Raw genomic sequence first — 25,482 nt, 5'->3', positions numbered from 1 at the left:
GTGCTGCTGATTTTCTACTATATTGTTTGAAATTTTTTGAAATGTTTTAAATTTTTATATGTAAATGTATATGATTTTACATTGCTGCTATAAATGTTGAATTAACCCAGAATTGTTTGTGAATGTTCAGTGTAGTCCGAATCCCCGGGGAAGTATTTTAGCTAACGGTGAGTAGAATCCGGTTAGCTGTTGAAGTCACTAGGGTCTGAAACATTAGTGCAGGGTTAAATGAATAACTGGAAGCACTAATTAGGATCTTTGTTATATCTGAATAATTGATAGCTACGAGTCCGGTATAAAACTTTCATTGCGATATCACCTAGTAAGGGTCGCATACGGAAGGAGTAGTAGGGTCTCCGAGGCTTGTCTGGTAAGTAAAATAGTTCACTGGTGAAATCCCGGCTCAGTACATATCCCTGACGACAGTGGATGAGTCGGAAGAATAACGGGTTCTATATTACTCGAGTGTGAGGATAGGCAAAGAAGTCTACCCGGAGTGAATGAGAAGTAGACAGAAGTGGTTTACTTGCAGTGAGAGGAAGTCTTTCTATCTTTTTAGAACACTCAGACATAGTGGCAGACGTTGTGTGTTGGTAACTAAGTTTTTCAATCGCACTTTAGGAAAAGTTAAAAGTTTCCGTTACCTTGTAAAGGAGGGAGTCAGCCGGAGAGCTGCTCTGACGTCACTCCGTGCCGCGCTGGTATTGGTCAAGACAGCGGGCGTGTAGTGAAGCCGAATTTGTGAAGGAGGGGTGAGTGCCGCAGAGTGAGACTCTGTCTCGCGAAAAGGCCGCGCACCCATTGGCTAAGAGTTTTGTATTCGCTAAACCTGATTGGGTAGTGAGAAATAGAAGTCGCGCTACCATTGGAAGCACAAAGGTAAACAAAATTAATCAAGCCAAGTTCGAAGAGAGTCCCGAAGATTATATGTGGTATCCAGATTTTATACCAAATCCAAAGTACCAAGGATTTTATAAGGATCAGCTTATGCGAGGTAGACCACACATGATGTACGGAATAAAGAGGAAATTGTCTTTTTCTGAGAAAATAAAGAATTTTTTTAAAACCGACAGGCCCATTAGAACGAGGGAGGGTGTGCTCATTCCCCCACCAAATACCCCTGCTTCTTTCATGATGTTTGATAAAGGGTATCATACTTGTGTTTGGTTAGAAAATTGGGCAAAATATACAGTAGATGACGGAGTTCTAGCATTCCCTGTTGAAGGTACTTTTAATGGTCGGATCCTGTTTAACCTAAGGACCCGCATGAATGAATTGCACCCTAGACCTAGGTTGACCCAGTACGAAGCTCTGGAGGAATGGGAGATTGAGGCTGCAGAGCGAGATAAACCCAGGATGGATAAGGGAGTAAGTAAATGGTATCCTAAGCTTCCAACGCCAACTAAAGAGCAGAAAATGAAACAGTGGAGGCAGTCTATGATAACTGAAGGGCTGTTCCCGATGATGGGGGTGGTTGAGGAAAGGAAAGGAAAATGCAAAGAAAAGACTCATCACCTAGCTCCTATGGGGGACTTGGATGATGACCACTTGGAAGATTTACTAATGAAAAATCCACCTCCCTATGATGCAGACTCAGAACCTGTGCCCTCTCGAAATCCCTTTGCCAAGTATCCCAGATGTAGGAGGGATAGTGATACGGAGGGAACCGGGACAGACAGTAAAACCAGTGAAAAGGACGGGTTTTGCAGACCCAGACCTACAGTTCCGAATTATCAGCCGTTCGGAGAAGATCCTCCGCGGCTGGTCACTCCGACCGCTCCGAATATTTATCCGTCCCTAGTACCCCAGGTATTGCATGACAAATCTACTGGAAAGGTATTGGGAGAAAAAGAGAGAGAGGTCCTGACTAAACAGCGAGATGAATTAATTCGAACCATTACCCAAATGCAGCCCCATCCTGATTCCTTGACTATTCCAGTAACCATTGGTCCAGCTATTCCTCTGTATAAAAGTGACATGACCGGTCCCCAGCCTCCTGTTTTCCCCTCGATGCTGCCTACTTCTAGCATTTTGACGTCGAAAAAGGAGATATTCATAGATGAAGATCAAGAGAGTGAGTGTGAATCGGGGAGTTTGATGGATCTGCCCATAAGGGAATCAAGGGCCAGTATAATAGGGACTAGAAGTCATCCCAGACCAAAGGAGGTGGGAATTGAAAGTGCAACGGGAATTAGGAGTGCTACTTTAGTTTCCCCTGAAGAACTAGATAGATGGACAAAGGAGCTAGAGAAGGAGGCCACTCCCCAACCTAAAACATTGGAAATATATAAATTGAGAATAGAAATAGAAGAAATGATGGCTGGAAACGTAGGAGTTGAGCGCCTAAGCTCGTATAACGAAGAAGAATTGCTGTTTATCAGTAAATATCTGACCCGGAACGCTAGGTCGCTCCATGAAAGGATAATGGATACAGCAGAAGAAATGGGAATAGATGTTAGTCGCTCCAAAATCCTTCAGAAACCTTACCGAGTGGATTTTTCAGACAAAGATTTAGAAAGCCTGAATGTAATGGGAAAACAGATCCAAGTCAAAGAATTGTTGAAACTCCTGCAGAAGTGGGGCGAGGTGGGGAAGTGGAGAACCCGGTGGGCAAAGAAAAAGGAAAGCAGCAGGGCTGGGTCAGTGACTTCGGAACTCTTATTAAAGGAAGTAACACCAGCCGAAAAATTGTGCCCCATGAGGGAGGTCCCGGGAGGAAAATATGTCCATGTCCCTTGGTCCCGACAGGATATTGTGTCATTTACAAATGACTTCCCGAAATTACGGGAGAAGCCTGTTGATTGGTACAGGCAGGTAGAGCGCTTCATAAAAGTTCAGAAATGTCTGCTGAAAGACTTGGATGGGTTTTTCGACATTGTGGTCCCTGTAGATCTGTGGACCGACTGTAAAATTGAAATTGATTGGCCCAGTGAGGAATTTCCCAGAGATGAGAAAACAGGTGCGCCTGCACCTGAAGTAATGAGGAAATATGATCAAGTCATACAATACCTCAAGAAAAAGGTTCCCGCAAAGGAAACAGACTGGACCCGAATAGATAGAACCACCCAAGAACGTGATGAAACTGTTCACTCCTACTATGAAAGGTTGCTGCAAGTGTTTAAAACATACAGCGGTATCGACAATGTGGACCTGAAAGACATGACACATTTCAGTTACAGGTTTGTACTAGGATTAAGGCCTGAAATTTCCCAATGGATTAGGGACAATAAAATCAGTTGGCAGGGAGAACCAATAGATGCTGTCCTGAAATATGCAAAATATTGTGAAGATGAAATCGAAAACAAAAGGAAGGCCCTCAAAGAAAAAGTTATGTGGGCACAGGTGAAATTAGCCGAACAGCAAGAAAAGCAGTTAAGTAGATTAACTTCTGATAATAATGCTCAGAATGCCACTGCTGGGGGAGGAGGGAAGCCCCGCACTAAAATGAGTAGAGAAGAAGCCATGAAGAAATTCCCGTGCCATGGGTGCGGCCAGATAGGGCATTGGAGAGACGAGTGTCCACACCTGCAGGCCGGTAATGCCCCTGTAAATGGTTTAAATCCACAGGTGCCGAAAGAGGGGACGAGAAAGAACCAGCAACAGGTAAAGCTACCCCCAGTGCCTCGCGCTCCTAGACAGAATTTTAAGAATCAGGGTCAGCAGAATGAAAGGGCGGAAGTATGGGAAGTCGAGAGTGAAAGAAACGCAGTCATTCCACAGTATTTGCTAAATGATACATTCCTTTGTGAAGGTCAAGATTGACGGGGCCTGAGAGGGGAGGATGAGGAGTGTGTGCTTGGCGCCTCCTTACCGGTAGACCAGACTGGACCATACATTGAAGGAAAGGTTGAAGGAAAAGATGTCACCTTTCTGTTGGACACTGGTGCTACCAGATCCACTGTGAGAACAGTGGATGTTCCTAACCTACCCCTCTCGGGAGAAGCAATCCAAGTAGTGGGAGTCTCAAATCAAATAATAAGTACTCCAGTAACTGAACCCATGGAAATTTCTATAGGGAATTTCAAGGAAATGCACAGATTTGTGGTCTGTGATTCCAGTCCTGTAAACCTGCTAGGACGTGATTTGTTGTGCAAGATGCGTTGTACCATCTATTGCACACCAAATGGTGTCGAAATTCAGACCCCCGATGAAGATGGCCTATACAAACTGATGTTAGTTAGACAAGATGCTGATATAAAGACTTTGACAATTGAAGATTTACCTGAAGAGCTCCAATTAAGAGTGGTACCAGAAGTGTGGGATTTCACAGGAAAAGATGTAGGCCTGATGGCAAATGTGGACCCAGTTAAAATAGCCATAAAAACGAATGCTATATACCCCAAAACCAGACAGTATAAGATGAGTGCAGAAGTGAAAGCAGGAGTGGCGACTGAAATTACCCGGCTGCTCGAAGCCGAAATCATAGAAGAAGTGATGAGCAGCCCCTGTAACTCGCCTATCATTGGGATCAAAAAGCCTAGTGGAAAGTACAGGGTAGTGCAAGATCTGCGCAAGGTAAACCAAATTGTCGTACCTTGCTGTCCTATTGTACCAAACCCTGCAGTCATTCTCTACCAGATTCCCTGGAATGCAGAATGGTTCACTGTCATTGATCTGTGCCACGCATTCTTTTCCATCCCATTGCATCCAGAAAGCAAATTCCTTTTCAGTTTTGAATTCGACAGCCATATCTATGTCTGGAATCGTGTCCCTCAGGGGTACACCGAGAGTCCCTCGATTTTCAACCAGATACTGAAAAAGTGCCTTGAATCCCTAGTGCTACCAAGAGAGTCTGTTCTGGTGCAGTACATAGATGACCTGTTAGTGGCATCTAAAACCCAAACTGACTGTGTCACTGACACCATTGCCTTGCTGAATCACCTAGGAAAGGGAGGACATAAAGTGTCGCCTGACAAATTGCAGTTTTGTAAAAACTCAGTGAAGTATCTGGGGCACCAGATAGAAAAAGGAATCAGGAAAGTAACTACTGAAAGAATCAAAATAATTAGAGCAATGGAACTGCCCAAAACTCAGAAAGAAGTGAGAATGTTTCTAGGAGTTGTGGGTTACTGTAGACAATGGATTGTAGGATTTGCTGCACTGGCCAGGCCCCTGATAAACATGACCAAGAAAGGAGTAGAAGACCCCGTCAGCTGGGACAGTGAAAGCATGAATGCGTGGGTAACATTGAGAAATTGCCTATGTACCGCTCCTGCATTAGGTATGCCGGACTACTCTAAATCTTTTGAACTGTTCTGTGACACCAGAGAAAATTGTGCTCTTTCAGTTCTGACTCAGGAGCACGGATTAGTTAGACGCCCAGTGGCCTATTTTTCGGCCACCCTAGATCCGGTGGCTGCTGGATTACCAGGGTGTCTGAAGGCAGTTGCTGCTACTTGTGTCAGCCTGGAACAGAGTGAGAACATTGTCATGGGACATCATGTCACTGTATATGTTCCTCATTCTGTTGTAATCCTGCTAACTAGAACCAAGACTCAGTACCTCACACCTAGTCGGCTGACTAAGTATGAGAGAATCCTGATTGGTGCTGAAAACGTCACCATCTCCCGGTGCAATGTCCTAAACCCAGCGACACTGTTACCTGTCCCCCTGGATGTAGAATCAGAAGAAGAAGGGGACCATAATTGCGTTGATCTGACTGAGTTCAGTACAAAGCCCCGTCCAGATATTCGTGAAATAGCATTGCTTGATGGGGAGGAGACAATGTTCGTGGATGGCTCATGTTTAAGACATGAGAATGGGGGCCTGAGTGCTGCCTATGCTGTGGTTACATTGACAAAGACCATAGAGGCATCATACCTAAGCGCGGTGAAATCTGCACAAGTGGCAGAGCTCATCGCGTTAACTAGAGCCTGTAAGAGGGGGAAGAACAAAAGAATAACTGTATACACCGACAGCCAGTATTGTTACGGGGTTGTTCATGACTTCGGCCAGTTGTGGTTGCAAAGAGAATTCATGACTTCCTCCGGCACCCCTATCAGAAATGGAAAAGTGGTGCATAACCTACTGGAAGCTATCCAATTGCCCAAAGAATTGGCTGTGGTCAAGTGTGCGGCTCACAGGTCAGGAAATGATGATGTGACCGCCGGTAATAGATACGCTGACCAAATGGCACAGTTTTGTGCCCGACATCACATGTCTCTCCAAATTGCATTGTGGAGTGGAAACAGCTGCCAACTTATGTTGTTTGAGAATGTGTCAACGTGGGAAGAACTAAAGGAGTTGCAACAGGCTACTGACAGGCAAGAGAAAGGCAGGTGGGCAGCAAATGAATGCGAGTTGAGAGAGGATGGTGTGGTGGTAAATTCGGCTGGGGTGCCTGTACTGCCTGATAGCTTGGTGGACCCTATGGTCAGAATGATACATGAACCAACACATATGGGAAGAGACGCTATGTGTCGAGTGTTTGAACAGGTGTTCTGTAACTCAAGGTTCAGGAACCAGGCGGAAAGGTTTTGCCAGAGGTGCCTAGTGTGTCAGCAATTTAATGCAGGAAAGAAGACTGTAGTAAAACAGAGTACCATTGGGAAGGCAGTAGGTCCCTTTGTAAGAATGCAGGCAGACTTTGTAACCATGCCAAATTGCAAGGGATATAGATATATCCTAGTCATAGTTTGTCTGTTCTCCAGGTGGGTGGAGGCTTACCCAGCAAAGAAAATTGATGCCTTAACCACAGCTAAGCTATTGCTTAGGGAATTGATACCTAGGTATGGAATCCCAGAGACTATCGAAACGGACCAAGGTGGGCATTTTGCCAACGATGTGCTAGAAGAACTCTGTAAAGCGTTCAAAATGAAGAAAAGAATACATTGTGCCTACCATCCAGAGGCTTCTGGAGTAGTGGAACAAATAAACGGCACCTTAAAGTCCAGGTTGGGAAAAATGTGTGATTCCACAAAAATGAACTGGATAGAGGCTTTACCCCTTGTGCTGATGAGTTTGAGAAGTATCCCGAACCGAAAGACTGGCCTGAGTCCCCATGAAGTGTTGATGGGAAGAGTGATGCGGCAGGCATGGGTACCCGGACACAAACTGCTCAGCATTTCTGATGATATGGTGCTAGAATACTGCAAGCAGCTGGGTGACCAAGTGCGTTCTCTCTCTCAGCAGATTGGAGAGACAGAAGACGAGTGGCCAAAGACTCCAGCACACAACTTGCGACCAGGAGATTGGGTGGCGTTAAAGAAACACACCCGGAGCAGTTGCCTGAAACCCAGGTGGGGAAAGCCACGACAAGTGATCCTCGTCACTACCACTGCTGTAAAGTGTGCTGGTGTACCGAAGTGGATCCACGCCAGCCACACGAAGCGGGTAGCTGGAGAAGACGCGACTGTAGCTGAAGGCAGCTCAGCTGAGGAGGCTTCCGAAGAGGAGAGTCCAGAACTAGCTGACATCGAACTGCCGAGCACCAGTCGAGACGTTGAATGGTATCCCGCCGACGACCCGGTTCATGATCCAATACGAACCAGGAAGTATTCCTACTTAGACAGTGAGTGGGATAGTCCAGGTGAGCTAGAAATAGACGAAGCAGATCAGGTCCACGAGAATCACATCACACCTGATCAGGAAGTAGGCCAAGTAGGGTCAGATCAAGGCATCGAGACTCCTCCTGGAACTCCGGAGTCTGGAAAGGGACAAATAGTGATTAGAGCTGACGTTCATGCAGAAGAAAACGAAGAGATCGAAGCGCATGAACAGGAACAGATAGAAATAGATCAATGTGCTCAGACATCTGAAATAAAATCAACTAAACAGAAAAAGAGAGTGCGGTTTGAATCTGAGCAGGGTCAGACTAGGGACCAGGCAGAAGAGATAGATGAAAGACCTGGAACTAGCCAGTCAGGTAGGGAAACAGAAGTGCCACAACAAAAAGTAAAAAGAGTGCACGAAGAAGGGCAAGTTTCCTCAACTACTGGGAGGAAAGGAGGCAGAAGTGCACCTCGATACGTAAAAAGACTGAGGCTCAGACTAAAGACAGCCGCAGACAACGACAAAGACCGAAAAAGGGCTCAAAGTGAAAGAAGGACAGCCCAAGGAAAATCGCTGAGAAAGAGCGACAGAATAAAGAAACAGAGCAAACAGTATCGAAGCCCTGAGTGGACTTACTATGTGTTGGAAGAAATAGACGAACCACACCACAGTGGCAACAGTGAAGACGAGTCCATTGCTGATCGGAGCTCTGACGAAGACCCTCCTTGAGAGAGCCCGGAAGTGAACCTCTGGTACAAGGAAACAAAGAGGGGTAGCGAAAGCCACCTGTAAGCTAAAATGTCTGATCCGAGTGTCTCTGGGAGATCCAGATGTGGGTGTCTAAAAACTTGCTGTAAAGTATGCTTATGTAGCGTAGCTGTGCTAATAGTTATATGGATAGGACTAACAATCTTCTTACCGTTTATGATAAATAAGAATCCAAACCTTTCCCCTACTGAACCTGAGGCAGTAGATGTAGGGGCTGACCCGACTGCAGAAACACCACGAAGCTTAGAAAGACGCGACAAACTAGTAGGCTTGACACACACACGACCTAAATTAGAAGCACCAGATGAGGATGGACTACATTTTCACAAAATGAGAAACAGGACACATCTAAATGTCTTTGCTAACTTGTTAGTGCATTACGTAGAAGCTATGGAAATAGAAGACTGCTATGTCTGCATGAAGCTACCTACCTCAGTAGCTGAAGGTGTGACATATCATCACCTACCGTTAACCTATGGAATTTCCTGTAGTATTTTGGCTAGCTTGTTCTATAGAAGCACCTTGCAATATTATTATTCAAATGATGACGTAGTTTTTTCTGAACTTCCTGTTAGAAAACACTTGAACCGTGTACATACTACAAGTGACGTGACCCGTTATATGGGAGAATATTTTCTGACTATAGGTAATATAGATTTAGATGAAGCAAGAGAATCTAATCTGACCTGTTCTCTGCAAGAGCAGGAAAAGATGTTCATAAAGATGGCAGACAGAAGAAGAGAAAAGTTTCAAAAGAAAGCAAATGACGAGAAAGATAGAGTCCCTAGGTGGGCTGAACACATGGATAACACCTCGCAAGGCGAAGCTAATCCTGCCCTGTTGCTGGATTTTGAACGAAAAGGGAAACTTTGTATCCATAGGGAAAAGACAGAGTATTATAACAATGAATTCATCGGTTCCAGCGAGTGTGAACATAATTACAAGGTAATTGGAGGTTGGGGTTTCAAAAATGGGTCAGAACCTGTGTTTCCCGGAATATATTATATATGTGGGAACAAGGCGTATTTCAAATTGCCGGATCACTGGTATGGAAGCTGCTACTTTGGCATTGTTTTCCCAAAAATATACCATGTGAATAATGCAGCTGGAAGCGACGAAGAAACTAATGGCTTAGTGCGTAGTAAGCGCGAAAGTGTAGGTGAAGTTATAGGTGATATTTTCAGTGCACTGATACCTGGAATGGGGGTAGTTCTGAACACCCATAGAATCTGCAAATTGTCTACAGTAGTGGACCGGTTATCAACGGACACTGCTGCTGGATTCCTGCTGGTCAATACTGAAATGGTTGCGATCAGATCAATGGTTTTACAAAACCGTCTTGCCCTTGACACCCTATTAGCAAAAGAGGGCGGAGTCTGTAGAATGCTGAAAGCGCAACATTGTTGCACTTACATTCCAGATAAAAGTATCGAATTAAAACAATATGTGAAGAACATAACTAATTTGGAAAAGGAACTCAAACCATTGGAGGTTGACAGTGCCTGGACAAGACTGACTGGAGGTCTCTCCTCTATAGGTAGTTGGTTTGCTAACCTAGGTAGAAACCTGTTGTGGAAAATAGTGATGCCAATAATTGTGATAGGTGTAATTATATTGATTATTTTTATCTGCTGCAAATGTCAGAAGTGCAAAAGGAAATACACAGTAAATCAGAGAGGGGTGAAAAGAAATATTGATGAACTGGAATTAGAAGAGGTGAAGAATTCCATCTATAAATAGGCGAAAAATCACCACTCTCATAGAGAAGCTGAAAGAAAACTGAATAATAAATTTATTGAAATTGACATGAGTGATGTGGATGAATGAGAAAAAGTTGGCATCTGTTTCCATTATGTAGTGATGATAGTAAATATCATCAAAGAGGGGATTGATGGAGCAAGGATTTGCACGCGAAACGCCTTGCCCCGTGCAAGAACCTCGCCAAATGTATAACATTACTAAAATTCATTATTGTCGATTATTACACGTTTTTCCAAACACGCGGGTGTCCCCGGATGCTTGCCTGTATGTCTTTTCCATATTAACGAAGCTTGCGCTAAGGAAAATGGCTGCTTCGCTGAAATTCAGTCTGCGCATGCGTCGGTCATACCCATGTGATGTGACGCACTCGCATTCTGGAGGGAGTTCTGTGCACATGCGCATTGTTGCTAATATGGCCGCTTGACTCTCACCACGCTCTCTGCTATGGCTGCTGCTTCAGCCTATCTGTCTTTTCGCACTAAAACAGTAACACTATAGTCATTATAAAATAAGGGATGTTTAGAATTTCATCATGGTATACAGTGTGATCATTCTGGATGTGATATTAATTTGTTTTCGCTTACTTTTCATGTACCGCGTCTTTGTGGGCTGGGGCATACATGAGCAACGCCATGCTGAGGCTCCTCAGAACCCCGTCACGTGACTGGGGAAATTCCTAACTGCGCAGAAGCTGAAACCAGCCAGCTGGCTCCCGAAGCCCGATGCGCCTGGGAACCCGTCCCGAAGATGCAGTCTTGCACCTTGAACTACCATACACTGTTGCTATATGCTGTACACTTGTATTGTATTGTGTATTCCTATGCCTGGGAACGTGAACCCAAGGGGCGGGTGTACAAAACTGAATATTGATGATGAGAAAGCCGAACTCTAGGAGGTGGTAATGACCGCACCACCTCTCCTGACCAATCATAATATGGGAAACTGTCACTTGCAACATTAGTGGGTGGTCTGAGGGACCCCAAAATGGTATAATTACCCTAGTTTAGCTTAGGAAAATTGTCCGACTTGTCCGAGTAGCAGACCTGTCACTGACCCTACGATCTCAATAGGTGTCCAATCTGAAAGTGCTGCGGAGCACTTTGTCCATATTTTCCACAAGCTCCTAAGGGGTGGAAATTCCTAAGTGCTGGCGAAGCACTTTGCTGGGAGATTCGACAATCCAATCGGGGTTTCTGGCGGATTACTTGCAGAAAGGGGTAACGCAGGCGTTGCTGTCCGAAGCTGTGGGTGTTGGTCGTTTCCCTGGGAGGCCCAGTCCTTTGACCCGAACCTGAGGGGTATCCTGTCCTGATCTGTCCGTGGGTTGTACCTGTTCGCACTCTGGTGTGCCTTTCTGAGGGTCCTTGTCCCCGTCTTCCCAACTGACCCGTGGCCAGGGTTGGTCTCAGATCTGAATTAGGTAAATATTGTATGTGGGTTTGCGTATTCTTTGTATCTTATTTTCTCTCTCTCTTCTCTCTTTCGTATGATCTATTAAAGCACTATTACCTGTGATATTGTTCTATTGCCATTGCTGATTTAGTTTGTTCTCTCTCTCTCTCCCCCCTTCCTTTAGTAACTCATTGACGTTATCATAAATAATAGTATGTTCCCGTTTTTCCCTTTCCTTTAATTGATTGCAGTGAACTTAGAAAGAACAGTTTAAGGATTAAGTACATGTTTAGGTCCCAACCTTAAACCTCGTGCCTTAGTTTAACGTTGCAGTGATTAGTTCTGTTCCAAATCCTACCTCTAGTTTTTCCCATATATCTTAATGGTCGGGATTTTCTTTGTGCAAAGTTACCTTTTGATGATTGATATTAATGTTTGACATAGTGTTCTACATATCACTTATTGTCTTGGCATCTTCCTTTTGAACTTTATATAAAGAGTCAAAACTTCATCAGGTGTCTGTGGTCATTTTACAGAAAGTGGATAAAATATATGGAAGTAAAGAAATGTTTTAAGGTCCTGTCTACTATTTTCCCTTTTAGCTCTAGGTCCATCGAAAGTTTGTGCCTGTGGTAAGTCAGGTGCATGGTAAGCAGAGGTAATTCTGAACCATTTAATTACTCATAAGAGCGTGCCAGGATCTCACCCGGTTCACGAGAATCACTGATTGAAACGAAATGCACGCCGGGGCCCAGTGCGTGTAAGAAATTAGTGACCCGGGTGAACTGCGCGCTCTATCACCTACACTCCCAAACGTACAGCAAACGCTGCAGCCAGACCGTGGTTAAAATACATTGAAAAAGTCTCCCAAGACCATGCATCCTTTCACCTGGGAGACATGGGTTACTTTGGCTAATCCTTCCTGGGGTCTGCTGCAGTCTCTGCAACCCCCACAGTACTTAAAAGGGCCATAGGAAATACAAGAAAAAATAATCTCACAAGGCATTATGGGGTGCATCCAGCCAGAGCTGATGAATATTATATGAGTGGCTTCCCGGGTGGTGGGTTAAGGAAGGTGGCTTTTGCACTGCATGGTTATTCCTTTTAATATTTCTTCAATGCTTTTTTTCTTTTTGAATTGGTTGCCCCGGTCCCACCTGGGGCAATCACAGTGATCATTAACTCTGGAGCAGTGCTGGAAGTCAACTCCAGCACTACACTGCCGGCTACACTCCTTGCGACACTGCGTTGTGTCCGCACTGGAGCCAACATTCTCCGCATCTTCTGCCAGTGGTCCATGATGATGCAAGGAAATGCTACAGACTACAACACAATCCTTTGACATCCCGGTGTTGGGTCCTGGGACCCTGCCTTGGTGTTTAGGAGCCCGGGAGTCTGATCCGGGCCCGATTTCAGCAACATTGCACAGGGTCACCACGCTCAGTAAGAGTCTGGGAAAGGGGCCCCATGCATGGCCCCTACCTGGTTAAGTTAATACCTAATAAAATAACGAGCATCGTGTCATCCCCAGGGGGCTTGACCGTCCATAGGTAAATTATTTGGAAATGGGGCGGAACCCCACACATGCCATTTCTTGCTTCAGGCGTGTATCAATAGGCAAGTCTTTCAATGTGTATAACTTGGGCTCCAATGTCCCAATTTATTTGAATTTGTACTCGTTTTGCTTTTGGTGGCGAGCCCTAGCCACCTGGAGCTACTTCAGCAGGCCTCCTTGCCTCACAAAGGGCAGACTCTGCTGGGAGCAGATTTCACCGGCTCTCTGCCTCAGCTTACTCCTGGTAATTATCTACTCCTGCTAAGGCAAAGACGCCCAGGTCTTCTCCAACTGGTCCTCAGAGGGTAAAAGGTGGCCAGCGTCACTGGCCCTGGAGAGACCTAAAGTTACTAAAAATGCTGGCACATGTTTTAGCACGTAGTGGAAGGCCCTTTGCAAGTGGTAACTTGTCACATTTCAGAAGCTTATTGTTGTATTTATATGTTAAACCAATACCAATGAGGGGAAACTTTTGCCATGTCCGTTTATCATAATGTGAAAGAGGAATGACAAAATAAAAATAGTAATATTGTCATAAAATGTGCTGCGTTATGCTGTATAATTTGCTTGATAATCCTGGTTCCTAATTTAGTTAATCCAGATGCATAATTCCAGTGGCCGCGCCTACCTGGATTAATGAAATATCATTGTTAAACGGATGGGAATTTTCAAATGAAAAAGAAGGTTTCTATTCATCAAAGTTCCACATCACCGTAATTAACATAATTATGACTCCTTAAAAGAAATACTAGGAGAAAGGCAAACTGCTAAGAGGGTGGCATTTTCGGCAGGAGACAGAAACACCAATCTTTTAAAAAGCCAGAGGAAATGTGGACTCACTAATTCAAGGACATGCCCCCCAGTTATGAGCTGCCATTTGTTTTCCCTAACAATCGTTGTGAACGAGTCATGGAGGTTAAAGATGATAAAAAGGAACATGCTACAAGTCTGACAAAGAGGGACGCAGTCAATACAAGCCTTGCCATATCCTAGTAAGTTCAAAGAGGGAAGTATACCTTTACAGTGAAGGAAAAAGCACTGGACTAAGATAGAGGTGAGGTCGAGGGCACACTTGTCAGCTATTCTGGCTCAATATCTAGCCTTGTTGAATAGTTAACCATAAATTGAGTACTGAAAAAAACGGGTTTTCTTGTTTTTCATATGGGTTCGCAATCTTCTTCAGAGGATCTAGGGTCCGATACAAGTTACTCTCGCCTCTTTGCACATCCATGGTATGGCTCCAATATACAAATAACTGTAATTAAGCAAAAGGGGGTGTTTTTCTCATGTTCTTCAAAGGAATAATTATACAGTTTCCATTTAGACACTGGTCAGTATTGTAAATAAGATAGTCCTTAGAGACCAGATGATGTGTAAATATATTCATAAGATGTATTGATAAGTAAATAACATCAATATCCTTGGGAGATGGTAAGTCCACGTGATGCCCCACCAGGAGCAGCCTCTGCCCTGCTCAGCCTGCACACACCAACTGACACTCCACAGCTCACCAATCACCCAACATTCCATGACATCATCATACATCCAACATTCTAGACATCCTCAGGTACACCAACACTCACACTGGCTGAGCAGTAGAAAAGAGAACCATAGGCAAGGGAAATGCAGCAGTAGATTATAACAGTCAGTTCAATCAATCTCTACGATCTGAGAGATTGGGGCTGCTGATTGAGCGGTGTGTTAACAGCGTTCAAGCAACAGGCAAAATCCCTGTCAGGGTGAATTACAAAAGTCACTAAATTAACTTAACCCTCAGGTAGCTTACCGCAAAAGCAGTGAGGCTTAACTTAGAGTCAATGTGTTAAGCATTTACGCAGCAGACAAACAGTAATATAGTGAAAACACAACACCAGCAACATCTCACACCAATGTACATTTTAATGCATTATTTTACACCAAAATAACAAAGAATCAAGTGGTAAAGCAGGAGATATGAGTTTTTAAAGTTTAAGGTTAATACTAGCACCTCAAAGATCAAATCACCAACTGCAGGGATTTAGTCACGCAAGAGAGGGTCAAATTCGAAATATATGACCGAGCGCGATGGAGTGCAAATTGGATACAATATGTGGATTGGGCTCGTCAGAGCTAACCTTCGGAAAAATGTCTGACAAGCTAAAGTTCAGCGCGGCTAGGCTGGTCATGGTGGTTCATCGGGGAGACGCTGGATGAAGTCACAGTGCAGATTTCTACGTTTGGACTTTTCTGAATCTCGCAAACCTCCAATAGGAAAAGCTGCAAGATGTAGCCGACAGGATTTGCTGCTGCAGAGAAGAAAATGGCAGGAGCTGCCGCAAAGTCAAGTCAACTGGCGATGTACCTTTGGCCGATCAACAAGCAGGTGGGTCTCAATCTCCTTTCGGTTCTCAGAGCACTTTTTGGCCAAATGAATTTGAAGTCCCAAGTTTTGTATTTTCTCACTTGGGAGAAGGCTTGGGCATGAACCGATCATAGAAGTGACAGAGATTTATCGGAGTAAATATGTCCCAGAGGCGACTTATGGTGGAGGAGTCTGGGGCTAAAAAGGTCCTGGGCCAATTCAGCAGGTAGAAAATACGTTTATCAGTAGGCTATTGGCCATTCCCAATCATGCCCTGCTTTTAAGTGCCTATCAGTGTTGAGCTTAACACCTGTAGGTGACAAAATAAACCTGGTACCACTACTTTTCTGGTTGAGGATTTGGGGGAACCCTAATGCCTAGCACTCAAAAGATGCACTGGAGGATTGTCTTTCTCTGGACAATGCTCTCAATACTCCCTGGATTAGATTTATCAAAAAAAATTCCTAGAGGTGAGCCTGCAGGATTACTCTGAAAACCAGCAAGAATTGACCCAGGGTAAAGGAGGCATTTTGGTATAGGCAAGGCAGAGCAAACCAGACAGCCTTTGATAAGCTGCTTGTAAATATCGCACATACAATCGAATCAACTTGACACAGGGGTGTGAGCCTTATCTCTCCTGGTTTCCAAATGGTAACCTGAGGTTTTATTTAACAAGAGTACAAGTATGTCTATTGCACCTGATAGTTGCTTTTACTAGGAATATACTCTGGGGAGAAATGCCTGCTGCTGCGGTACTACTAGATACTGAAAAGGCCTTTGCCTCATTGGAGTGGCCTTTCTTCTTGGCGGTGATGAGGAAGTTGGGAATCCTCAAGGATTTTATTGACCTCACTTCTTTGTTTTACACTGCTCCCTCCATAGACTCTGCCTGAATGGCACATTGTCCCCCTCATTTGCTCTCACACGAGGCACCAGGCAGGAGTGCCCTCTGTCTCCGCTGCTTTTCATATTGGCTCTTGACCATGTGGTTAGACGCTTCTAAGAGAAACACCTACACAGGGGCCTCCAGTTTAAAACAGGCCTACTTCTGATATCCCTATAGCGGACAATATTATATTGTATATCCGCAACCCCCAAGTTAACCTCGATCCACTCATCAGAGAGATAATTCGATTCGGAGGCTTCTCTGGATTGGGCATCAATTGGACCACATCTGAGATTTCCCTTTGACGACTGGCACAACGTGGTGGGAATGTGAGTTCCCTGTAGCATGGTGTGAGGGGTCTGCCAGATACTTAGGGATCCAGATTCACAGGGACACTGAACAGATCATTCTGCAAAATTACGGTCCAGCATTGCATAATCTAGAGCGGCAGGTTGAACTTTGGCTGAAGCTTCCACTCTCATTGGTGGCAGAATTGCACTACTAAAAATGAATGTGCTCCCAAAGTTCCTGTATTTATTCCATAACATCCCCATCCCACTCCCTAACAGATTCTTTGTGACTCTCAGGAAACATCTCATCAGACAAGCCTGTGGGGGGGAGAGTTAGCTGGGATACAATGGCTTTGCCATATGAGAGGGGGGGATTTGGGGCCCCAAACTTTCAACTTTATTATCTCGTGGCACAGTGCAGCTTCGCACATTCCTGGAATCACCTAGATGCACGAATCCCCTGGGGGAGGCTACCTGGTGCTCCCGGCCCTCCTGAATACGGTGCTGCTACAGGGATTTCCCCGAGAACCTCGGGACATTCAAACAGTGTCAACAACAAGCTGGGACTGATGTCAGTTGTTGTGGATTGCAGGTGGCCATGCTCTCTACTCCTCTGAAATCCCCATCGCCAACAATCCATGGCTTCCTATTAGAAGAGAGGCTGGTCCAGCGCACGCTAGCTACTTATTCCATAGTTAGGTTTGGGGACCTATTTCCTGAGGGGCATGTTTTCACCAGTACAGAAATGGGGAAGTTTGGTGGAGCAACATTTATGCACCAATTTATTTTCTGTACAGTTTGGCGAGCGCTCCGAGCTAGAATCCCGGAATATCCACTGGAGCCCGAGTCTTTCCACCTGACTTGGAATTGCACCAAGATCAGAGACTTTTAGAGAGCTATTTTTAGGCTAGTATCTCAGATGACACACTTGGAAATAGATACCATGCCCGAGGTTGCCCTGCTGGGATACGTTTATAACATGCCAAATGAGCTGCGTAGATTTATCGGTATAGCCCTCCTGTTAGCGAAGCAGCAAATAGCACTTAAATGGGGTAGTAGGGCCTCACCTACAATGAACGCTTGGCTGTCCAGCCTTGCTTTTTGAAACACAAATAGCGAACTCTATGCCATGCTCAAACCCTAACTTCCCGGCCAAAGGATATTTGGGGGCCGTTCAAAAAATGTCTACTTGGTATGAGATTGCCCTCCTCCATGCAGCCTCCTGCAGGCATAGTCCCGACTGGAGTGGGCTGATCTGTGTCCACTTAATTCAGCTGTGCTAAATACATATATAGAATCGTTATGGGTGCTAAAGTTGCTCATAGGAAGTGGCCTCATGTCAGGGTTTGATCAGAGGACATATTACAAGGTACTTTATAGACACTACCCTACTCGAATTTGCGATATATGACTGTGCACAATGTATTTGTTTAAACTGCTTTGCTGTTTTTATTTGTAATGGCAGTAAATTACTATGTAATGTTGGTAAAAATGACAGAATTGATAAATAAAATATATAAAAAAATAATATATATATATATATATATAGTCTGGGGAGAACCACCATCAGATATCTGTGCAATAACACTGCCACACAAAGCACATTGCACGTTATTGTATTTTGCACTCTGTATGCTCATGCTAGGAAGGAATTTATGTGGCCTACTTTTCGCTATTTCAATACGAACTCCTATAAGGAGGCTTTTGAGAGATTGCAAAGGTTGGAGAATGAAAAAATGTGCATGTCAGTGTTTTTTTTTTTTTTAACAGAGTTTTATATAGCGCAAACTTGACCTGAATTGGGTATCAGAGCACTTTAATAGCACCAGTTGCATTACATGAGGACACCTTCATTTTTGTTAGGCACGGGGAGATTAAGGGGCGTATGTATCAAGCCCTTTTCCCGTTCGCAAATGGATCGATTCTCAGAATCGGCATGTTTGAGAACAGGAAAAGGCCTTTTGGGATGTATCATCCCAAAAGGGCATCGCAAATTAGACAATCACAAATTTTGCGATTCTCTATTTCCGATTGTATTTAAGGAATCACAAATTGCGTTTCCTTAAATGCAATGTAGGAAGCACAAAAAAAGTGCAATTTGGCCTTAAGAATTGCACATTACCACCAACTTCAAGTTGGTGGTAATTTGCGATTTCTTTGAAAAATGCACTTTTTTGCATTTTTCAAACTGCCATGTGGCGCACATACATGCCCTTAGGGCACTCATACATATTTCAGGGGGGAAACAGGGTGTCCTTTTGACACCCTGGGACCCTTGAAATTGCATTCCCAATTTGCTATTCTCTACTTGCGAATCGCAAATTGAGCATGTCTTCCCATTCATTCCTATGGGCCTCCTAGCCCATATGAATGAATAATAAGGAATTCCTTATTTGCGAATCTCAATTTGCAAAATGCAAATAAGGAATATGTAGGATTTGCAAAAAAATTTGCAAATCCTACATATATTGCATTTTGCGATTCTTTAATTGCGATTTACTAAACATCGAAATTTGATAATCACAAAAATCGTTTTTGATACATATGCTCCCAAGGGATTCGCCCAGAATCACCGGATGTTTAGCGTCATTTCCAAGTCTTACTCCCAGTTCCCCATGTTCGAGGTCCACCACCCTAGCCGTTAGGCGAGCTACTCTCCCCTTTTATTGGGGGTTCGAAACAAATATGGCCCAACATAACTACTCCACCCTTATCATATTTGTATATTAGGATCTGATCGTATTTTTAACTCTTTTATACTTTTTAATCATTAAGCTGAGATCTATAGGGCCTTTTTATATACATTTTATGTGTCTAATCATTGGTATGTACCCTTTGTAGTGTTTTTCTTCAAAATAACTGTATTATCCCTGGATGTGTCCTGAACCTTGTAATGCTGTTTTATTTTATTTTTTTAAAGTTTTTATCCTCTGTACTTTTATGGTCGCGTTTGGCTGAATAAAGTTTTTGTGACTGTCGGATTGAGTCACTGGATTTCTACATCTCACTCTGAAGGCTGTCTAAAACTAGCACCCTGGCTACTGTGAGAGTAACATTTACAACAAAAAATAACAGGGAATTGAATGACATCTGGGGACAGATTTGTCTGCAGGCAGAATTGAGCTTAGAATTGCGCTTCCATAAGCCACTACAGCAATGGTATCTGCATTTTGCCAGGAACGGGAAGTTCACATTGATGAACATAGTAAGTTTGTTTTTGTATATGTTTTGTTCTCTATGTAAGTGTTTGGACCATAGCATGTGCTGACTTATTACAGATGATGATACTTAGAACATGTGGGTTGTTATGTAATAAAATACTTCTGCTGACATCCAGACTGGGGAACCACACATCAGATTAGACCCTACTTTAATGCCATAAGCCTTAATGAGTGTGCTAACAATCGTAAATAGTGGTCATCGTCTTCATATGTCAGATATGTACCAATATGTTTGGTGGTCGTGGTTATGCAACATTTATTCAAATGGACAGCAAAAGGAAATTCAAAATGGGGAACGTGTTCATGAATGTAGACATATATACTTTAATAGGGAACTTCTGAGGCAATCCATTTTTGTCACTATCACCTGGGGAAAACAACAATATGAAGAATGATGTTCCTCAACTCTAGAGCGTAAGAATGTTATATGTTACTGAGTAGTTCTGCATTATGTGAAGCACGGGACAGGCTGTAAGTACTTTGCAGAAACAGGACTCACAGGAGATTTCCTTTGTCCTTAGCAAGAAAATACATTGTTTTCTTAATTTTATACTACTCTAAAAGTAAAATATGATTTAGATTTTAATACAAACAGTAAGGTAATGAACGTACTGCTATGTGCGAGTCCATATGTACTCTAGTTATTTTACCTTACAATGCGAGCTGATGTTAATTTTTTTTTTTTTGCATTGCAACTCATTTTGTAGATACAGTAACATTGATGATTCTGTAGGTGAGGTCTAGAGTTGTATTTATGAGAAGCAAGTTGGACACAACTATAAAAACTACTGAAGAGACTAAACAGGTATCATTTTGATCCTTAAAAAGTCATCTTGAATGTGAGCATCATGCGTGATATGACATCACTTTGGTTATAACAACAACTGGGAAGTCTCAGGGAATTGACTATATACAGTGTTCAGTTTTGTATGTTTGAATAATTTAATATTCCGTGTTATATCAAGATTAGGACTTGTCAACAGAATTATGGATTTGTTTTCTATTGTAATTTCTCTTCCTTTATCTGTAGAATGTACTGTATTACCAATGAAGCAAGGGCATGTTGAATTATGGATCGCTGTTAGTGAAACTGCCCATGCATATATTCTAGTCATTTGTTTATGCATAGATGTACTTGTGTGTATAGGATTATATCTCTTATAAATAACATTCATATTAACATACGTTTATGATGCATAGTCCATGTTAAAGATTAAACAATTAATACCTGAAAATTTATTATGATGAAGGAACTCCATTTGGAGACATTGTCCAGCCTTCTTAGCCAATAAGTAGGGGGTACTGTGAATGGAATCCCCAGTTGCACATATAGCATCAGCACCACTGAACACCAGAGTCATAGTTTCCAACAAATCCTGTTTTATTACAGCAGCACATAATGACTGAAAATGAAATGAGATGTATAAATACAAAGTAAATACAGCTACACAAAATCAATTTTTGTGCCACTTCCTACTCTTTTACTTTTGTGTGCATTACATTCTGGATGAGCCATCTCTTCCCACCAATCTGTCACTTCTAACCTATGAAAAGATTAACACATGAATAATTAAAACACAAATTCTTAAAACAATATCACATGGGCTTGGAAGGTGCAAGACGAGCTGCAGTGCTCATAATGCTAAAATAATAATTAGCGTGAGTAGACGTGGAGAGTGACCCACTCATAGTTGAGTTTGTTTCTTAATGTTAATTCTTGATTTTAAAAGTACAGTTGGGAAAAGATTTGAACTGTGCCTGCACCTTCCTCTGATCATGTTTTGCTGGTTGGATAGTTTACATGTACCATTGGTGGACATTTATGGTAATGAACTAAAAAGGAGCATACATTTGTGCAAGAATTACCCAACATTTGTTTTGCGGCAAATTTAACATTTTATCAAAATGATGATTCACTTTGAAGACAATTTATTGTTGTGCTCAATATTATTGTGTTTTCTGTTTCTCAGAGAGGCATTAATGCTAAAACTGGCACAAAAAACGTTTGCAACCATTTTCCACTCAATATGCTTTCAAAAATGTATCAAAATCGGTGGAAATCAGGGTTATGATCGAGAAAGCTCAAACTAGTCCAAGTAACTCACAAGCAACTTTCTCATTTGTAAAATGTGAACATAAATTCTATGCAAGTAACCATTAGTAAGAGGTGTAGGCACTGTGGTCAAGGACAAACATTGCAAATGGCAGGAGCACTAAAAAAGCTGTAAATGTGTGGTGCATTCACAACAGTTTTGCAGTAAACTTGCTACATTCAGGTTAACAAGTGGTATTTACGTAAATTGAATGGCTGAAAAAGGGATGCGGCGGTGTAGTTCTCAGGTGGCATGCATAGAGAAATAAAGAACGAGAGAAATAGCATTTACATGTTTCAATATCTAAACAATTTGAATCATTTAGTCACACATGAATAGTGGTACAAAAAAACGTAAGTCGCTCATTTTTCTGAGAATTAAAAACTTCATGTGAGTAATTATGGAATGTGTATGATAATGTAAAGGAATATCAATTAGCTACAAGCCATACTTACTCATTCAATTAGGTAAATCGTATGAATTGTGAAAGTTCAAACTTTGGGTATTGCAATGGCAATGTGAAATGTATTCTTACCTTGCAATAGCTGTACCTTTACCTTTCATAAGTGTAAGCACTTAGGAAGAAGATCAAGGCTGATGGTTCACTCTAAATGAATAAACAGACTGGAGGTGACTTGCACACACTCAAGCTGCACCACTCGTGCTTCACCTTGCAACTCAACCCCAAATGTGTTTTAGTAGGTATGTCGGTGCACATGGAACTAGGAGACCAGAGTTTTAATCCAGGTTTTCTCTCTTTATCATACTGATTTACTGATCTGTTGGTAATTACCATATTTTGTGAGGTATTCCCCCAGAGTTTTGCATTTTTTTGTTGAGCTTGTTTTCGTTGGCCACGGGACACTGTGCACTGTATTCCTGCTAACCAGTGTTAAAGTGACTGTGTTCTTCCTTTTAAACCACCTGGGAAAATTGGCATATACATAATTGGCACATTTAATTTACTTATATGTCCTTAGTATATGGTACTACATGTGCCCAGGGTGAGTAAACTAAATGATGAAAGTGGGGGGCTACAGCACCCACTAAAGTAGCACTGTCAAACCGGGCCCCTTGCTGGCAAGTTCAGTCTCATTGGGCAATTTAAAAACTGCCATTTCGGCGAAGCAAAACAAACCTTTTGCCAGGCCAAAACCTTCCTTCTTAATGCTTATAGGTCAGACTTAAGGTAGGCCCATAATGCCCATAGAGCAGTGTATATGGCATTTAAAAAGTAGAACATGTATATTCAATGATTTACATGCCCTAACAGAGAAAACCCTCCATAGCCATCTTTTAACCGTGGCAAGGCTGGCTCTCCATAGGAAAAAACAGGGTTACTTTATACTTATGGTGCTTCATTTCTGTTTAGGAATAGCTAGAAAACTGTTTAAGGCCTCATTATAATAGTATTCTAAAAGGGAATTAGCTGGTTGTAAGATTCAGAGTATTAGTTGATGAGGGTTAACTACAAAAGTAAGTGCTTAACTCTATGGTAGCTTGGCACAAAACCAATCAGGATCAACTTAACTGCAAAAGTGGATAGGTCCACCCCTTTTACCCAATTGCTTATAGAGTGGCCATGAGTTCTCCCCACCCAGATGCTGAAACGAGGCATAAATATGGCACCCCCAGTACCTTCCTAGAACACCCCTGGACCTGTGAAGAATCAAAAGGGCTGCTCTGCTGTCTTAAGAACCTGAAGGAGGACTGGGCCTGCTTGTCCTGAGCTCACAACCCTTAAAGTGAGTCCAAGAGTCAGTTGGCTGACCTCCTTTTTGAGCTAATAGGGTAAAACAGGCTTCTAGGTGCAGTCCCTGCAACTGCTCAGCTGACCAGTATCAACTGTACCTGCCCTAGACCCTGCTGCTTGCCTTTGTTTGAGTTCTAACTTCCAACTGGTACCCCACAGCTCCTGGACCTTTTGCTTGTGTTAGAGTGTACTCCTCCTGTTCCCAAACTGAAAGGTTGCAAGAGGTGGGACTTTTGTCAGCTACCTGCTAGGAGAACCAACAGAGAATGGGATAGCTGTTGATGCCACAGCCATTGAACCACAGGTCGTCCTCTGCTTGCTGGTTTGGCCTACTAATGAAGACTTGACATCCAGAAAAGTTTCTATATTCAAACATGGAGGATTTAATCAGGACCAGGACCAGTGCCGAACAGCAACCCTTCGATGTCAAGGCCTTCCTTGGCACCGACTTTGGACTTTCCTACCTTTTTCGGTGATCGTACAGGGACCCAGATCTTCAGCAACCCAACTCCAAACCCTACTTGCAGTTTGCTCTGCTGACAATGGGTCGACAACCACTCTTTCTTGCCAAAAGTTTCAAAGTCCAGAGGTAAACTGGTCCCTGTATCCGACCTGTAATCCATTGTGGTCAGCCTCACCTTTTTTTACACGGTCCAGTGCGACCAGATACTATGGTTGGCACCTAGTGTTTTTTTGTGCTATTCTAATTCAAACTTTTAAAATGTATACCTCTGGTTCTACCTTTGGTTTTTGTCATGTTTGGTGCAATTTCCTAAATTAAAATATTCTCTATTTTCTGGTTTGTTATTTTTTTATGTTGCATTTTCTCTTTATTACTGTTTTAGTATTAATTAAATACTTTATACACCACCTCAAAGTTAAGCTAGTCTGCTATGTGCCAAGCTGAACGTTGTTTAATCATAACGTTATTTAATTACTTTAGTGGTTCACCTTGACAAGGATTGTGATTATTACTTTAGGTGGGTTGTTACACTCACCAGCTAATGCAACAATTTTGCACAAAATTGATTCATATATAAAAGCTGAAGAATAGCTCCCCCGCCTAGGGAGAGGACGCCCCTGAGCACAACGTGGGTGGGACCAAAAGGTCTAGTTCAATAAACAAATAATCGGTAGTTTATATTCACAGCGGAAATATCCAGCTTTCTGTGTTTATTTAGACATCTTGAAGGTGCATCACTGTTTGCAACGTATGACAGAAATTGTAATCCAAACGGGGTTCATGAATTAAGAAATGTTCATTATCACACATCCCAATGCATTTCGGGCGGAGCCCATCGTCAGGGGATTACTCTACAACAAAAAAGCCAAAAATTCAAGCTGTAATAGCATGTGTATGCGGTAATATAACAAACACAATGTATAAGCAGTATGCATAAATCAACGGCCGAAAAAAATATGACATAAAAGAGACCAGTGAAACCCCAGAACGGGGAAGATTAAAGCTGCCGTGTGATCAAATGGAAAAATAGGTGAACGTGGTTCCCAAAGAGAAAGGAATACACAAACGGATAGGAAAAAATCAGTGCGGGTTATAAAAAGGTTCACTCGTGAACATGCGTTTTATGCAAGGGTGGTGCGTGAAACGCGGTGCGTGCCAAGATGTGAAGATCGGTAACACCAACGGGTAAAAGAGATAGAGAGGTCCCGGGAGGGGTACTTACGGGTGTGACAACTACGCAAGGACTCCGCAGAGTTCCGTGGTGATCAACAACCAAAGGGTGGGGAATCAGGTTAGAAATGCGGAAACGACGTGCTGAACAGGGAAGAAGGACTAAACGGCCCGGAAAGGCAGTCAAGACAATCAATGAAAAGTATAGGCGCCATGTTGTAAGGTGCAAAAGAACAATGGATACGTGGAAAGAAGGTGGACAAGTGGTGTAACAGCGTCGAAGAAGCACAGAATCAGG

The 25,482-nt window shown here is 42.9% G+C and overlaps 1 protein-coding gene across 1 annotated transcript in view; it reads right to left on the bottom strand.

The window, feature by feature from the left end:
- ARAP2 (ArfGAP with RhoGAP domain, ankyrin repeat and PH domain 2) overlaps positions 1–25,482 on the bottom strand; it is a 1,270,949-nt gene that overhangs the window by 564,682 nt on the left and 680,785 nt on the right. The window contains exon 14 of the mRNA XM_086964430.1: positions 20,934–21,108. Coding sequence (XP_086820556.1) covers positions 20,934–21,108 — 175 coding nt within the window. The remainder of the gene's footprint in view (positions 1–20,933; positions 21,109–25,482) is intronic.

This window comes from Lissotriton vulgaris, chromosome 3_2 (assembly GCF_964263255.1).
Source record: "Lissotriton vulgaris chromosome 3_2, aLisVul1.2, whole genome shotgun sequence".
Taxonomy (NCBI): Eukaryota; Metazoa; Chordata; class Amphibia; order Caudata; family Salamandridae; genus Lissotriton; species Lissotriton vulgaris.
This window is presented reverse-complemented; position numbering and strand designations above follow the sequence as displayed.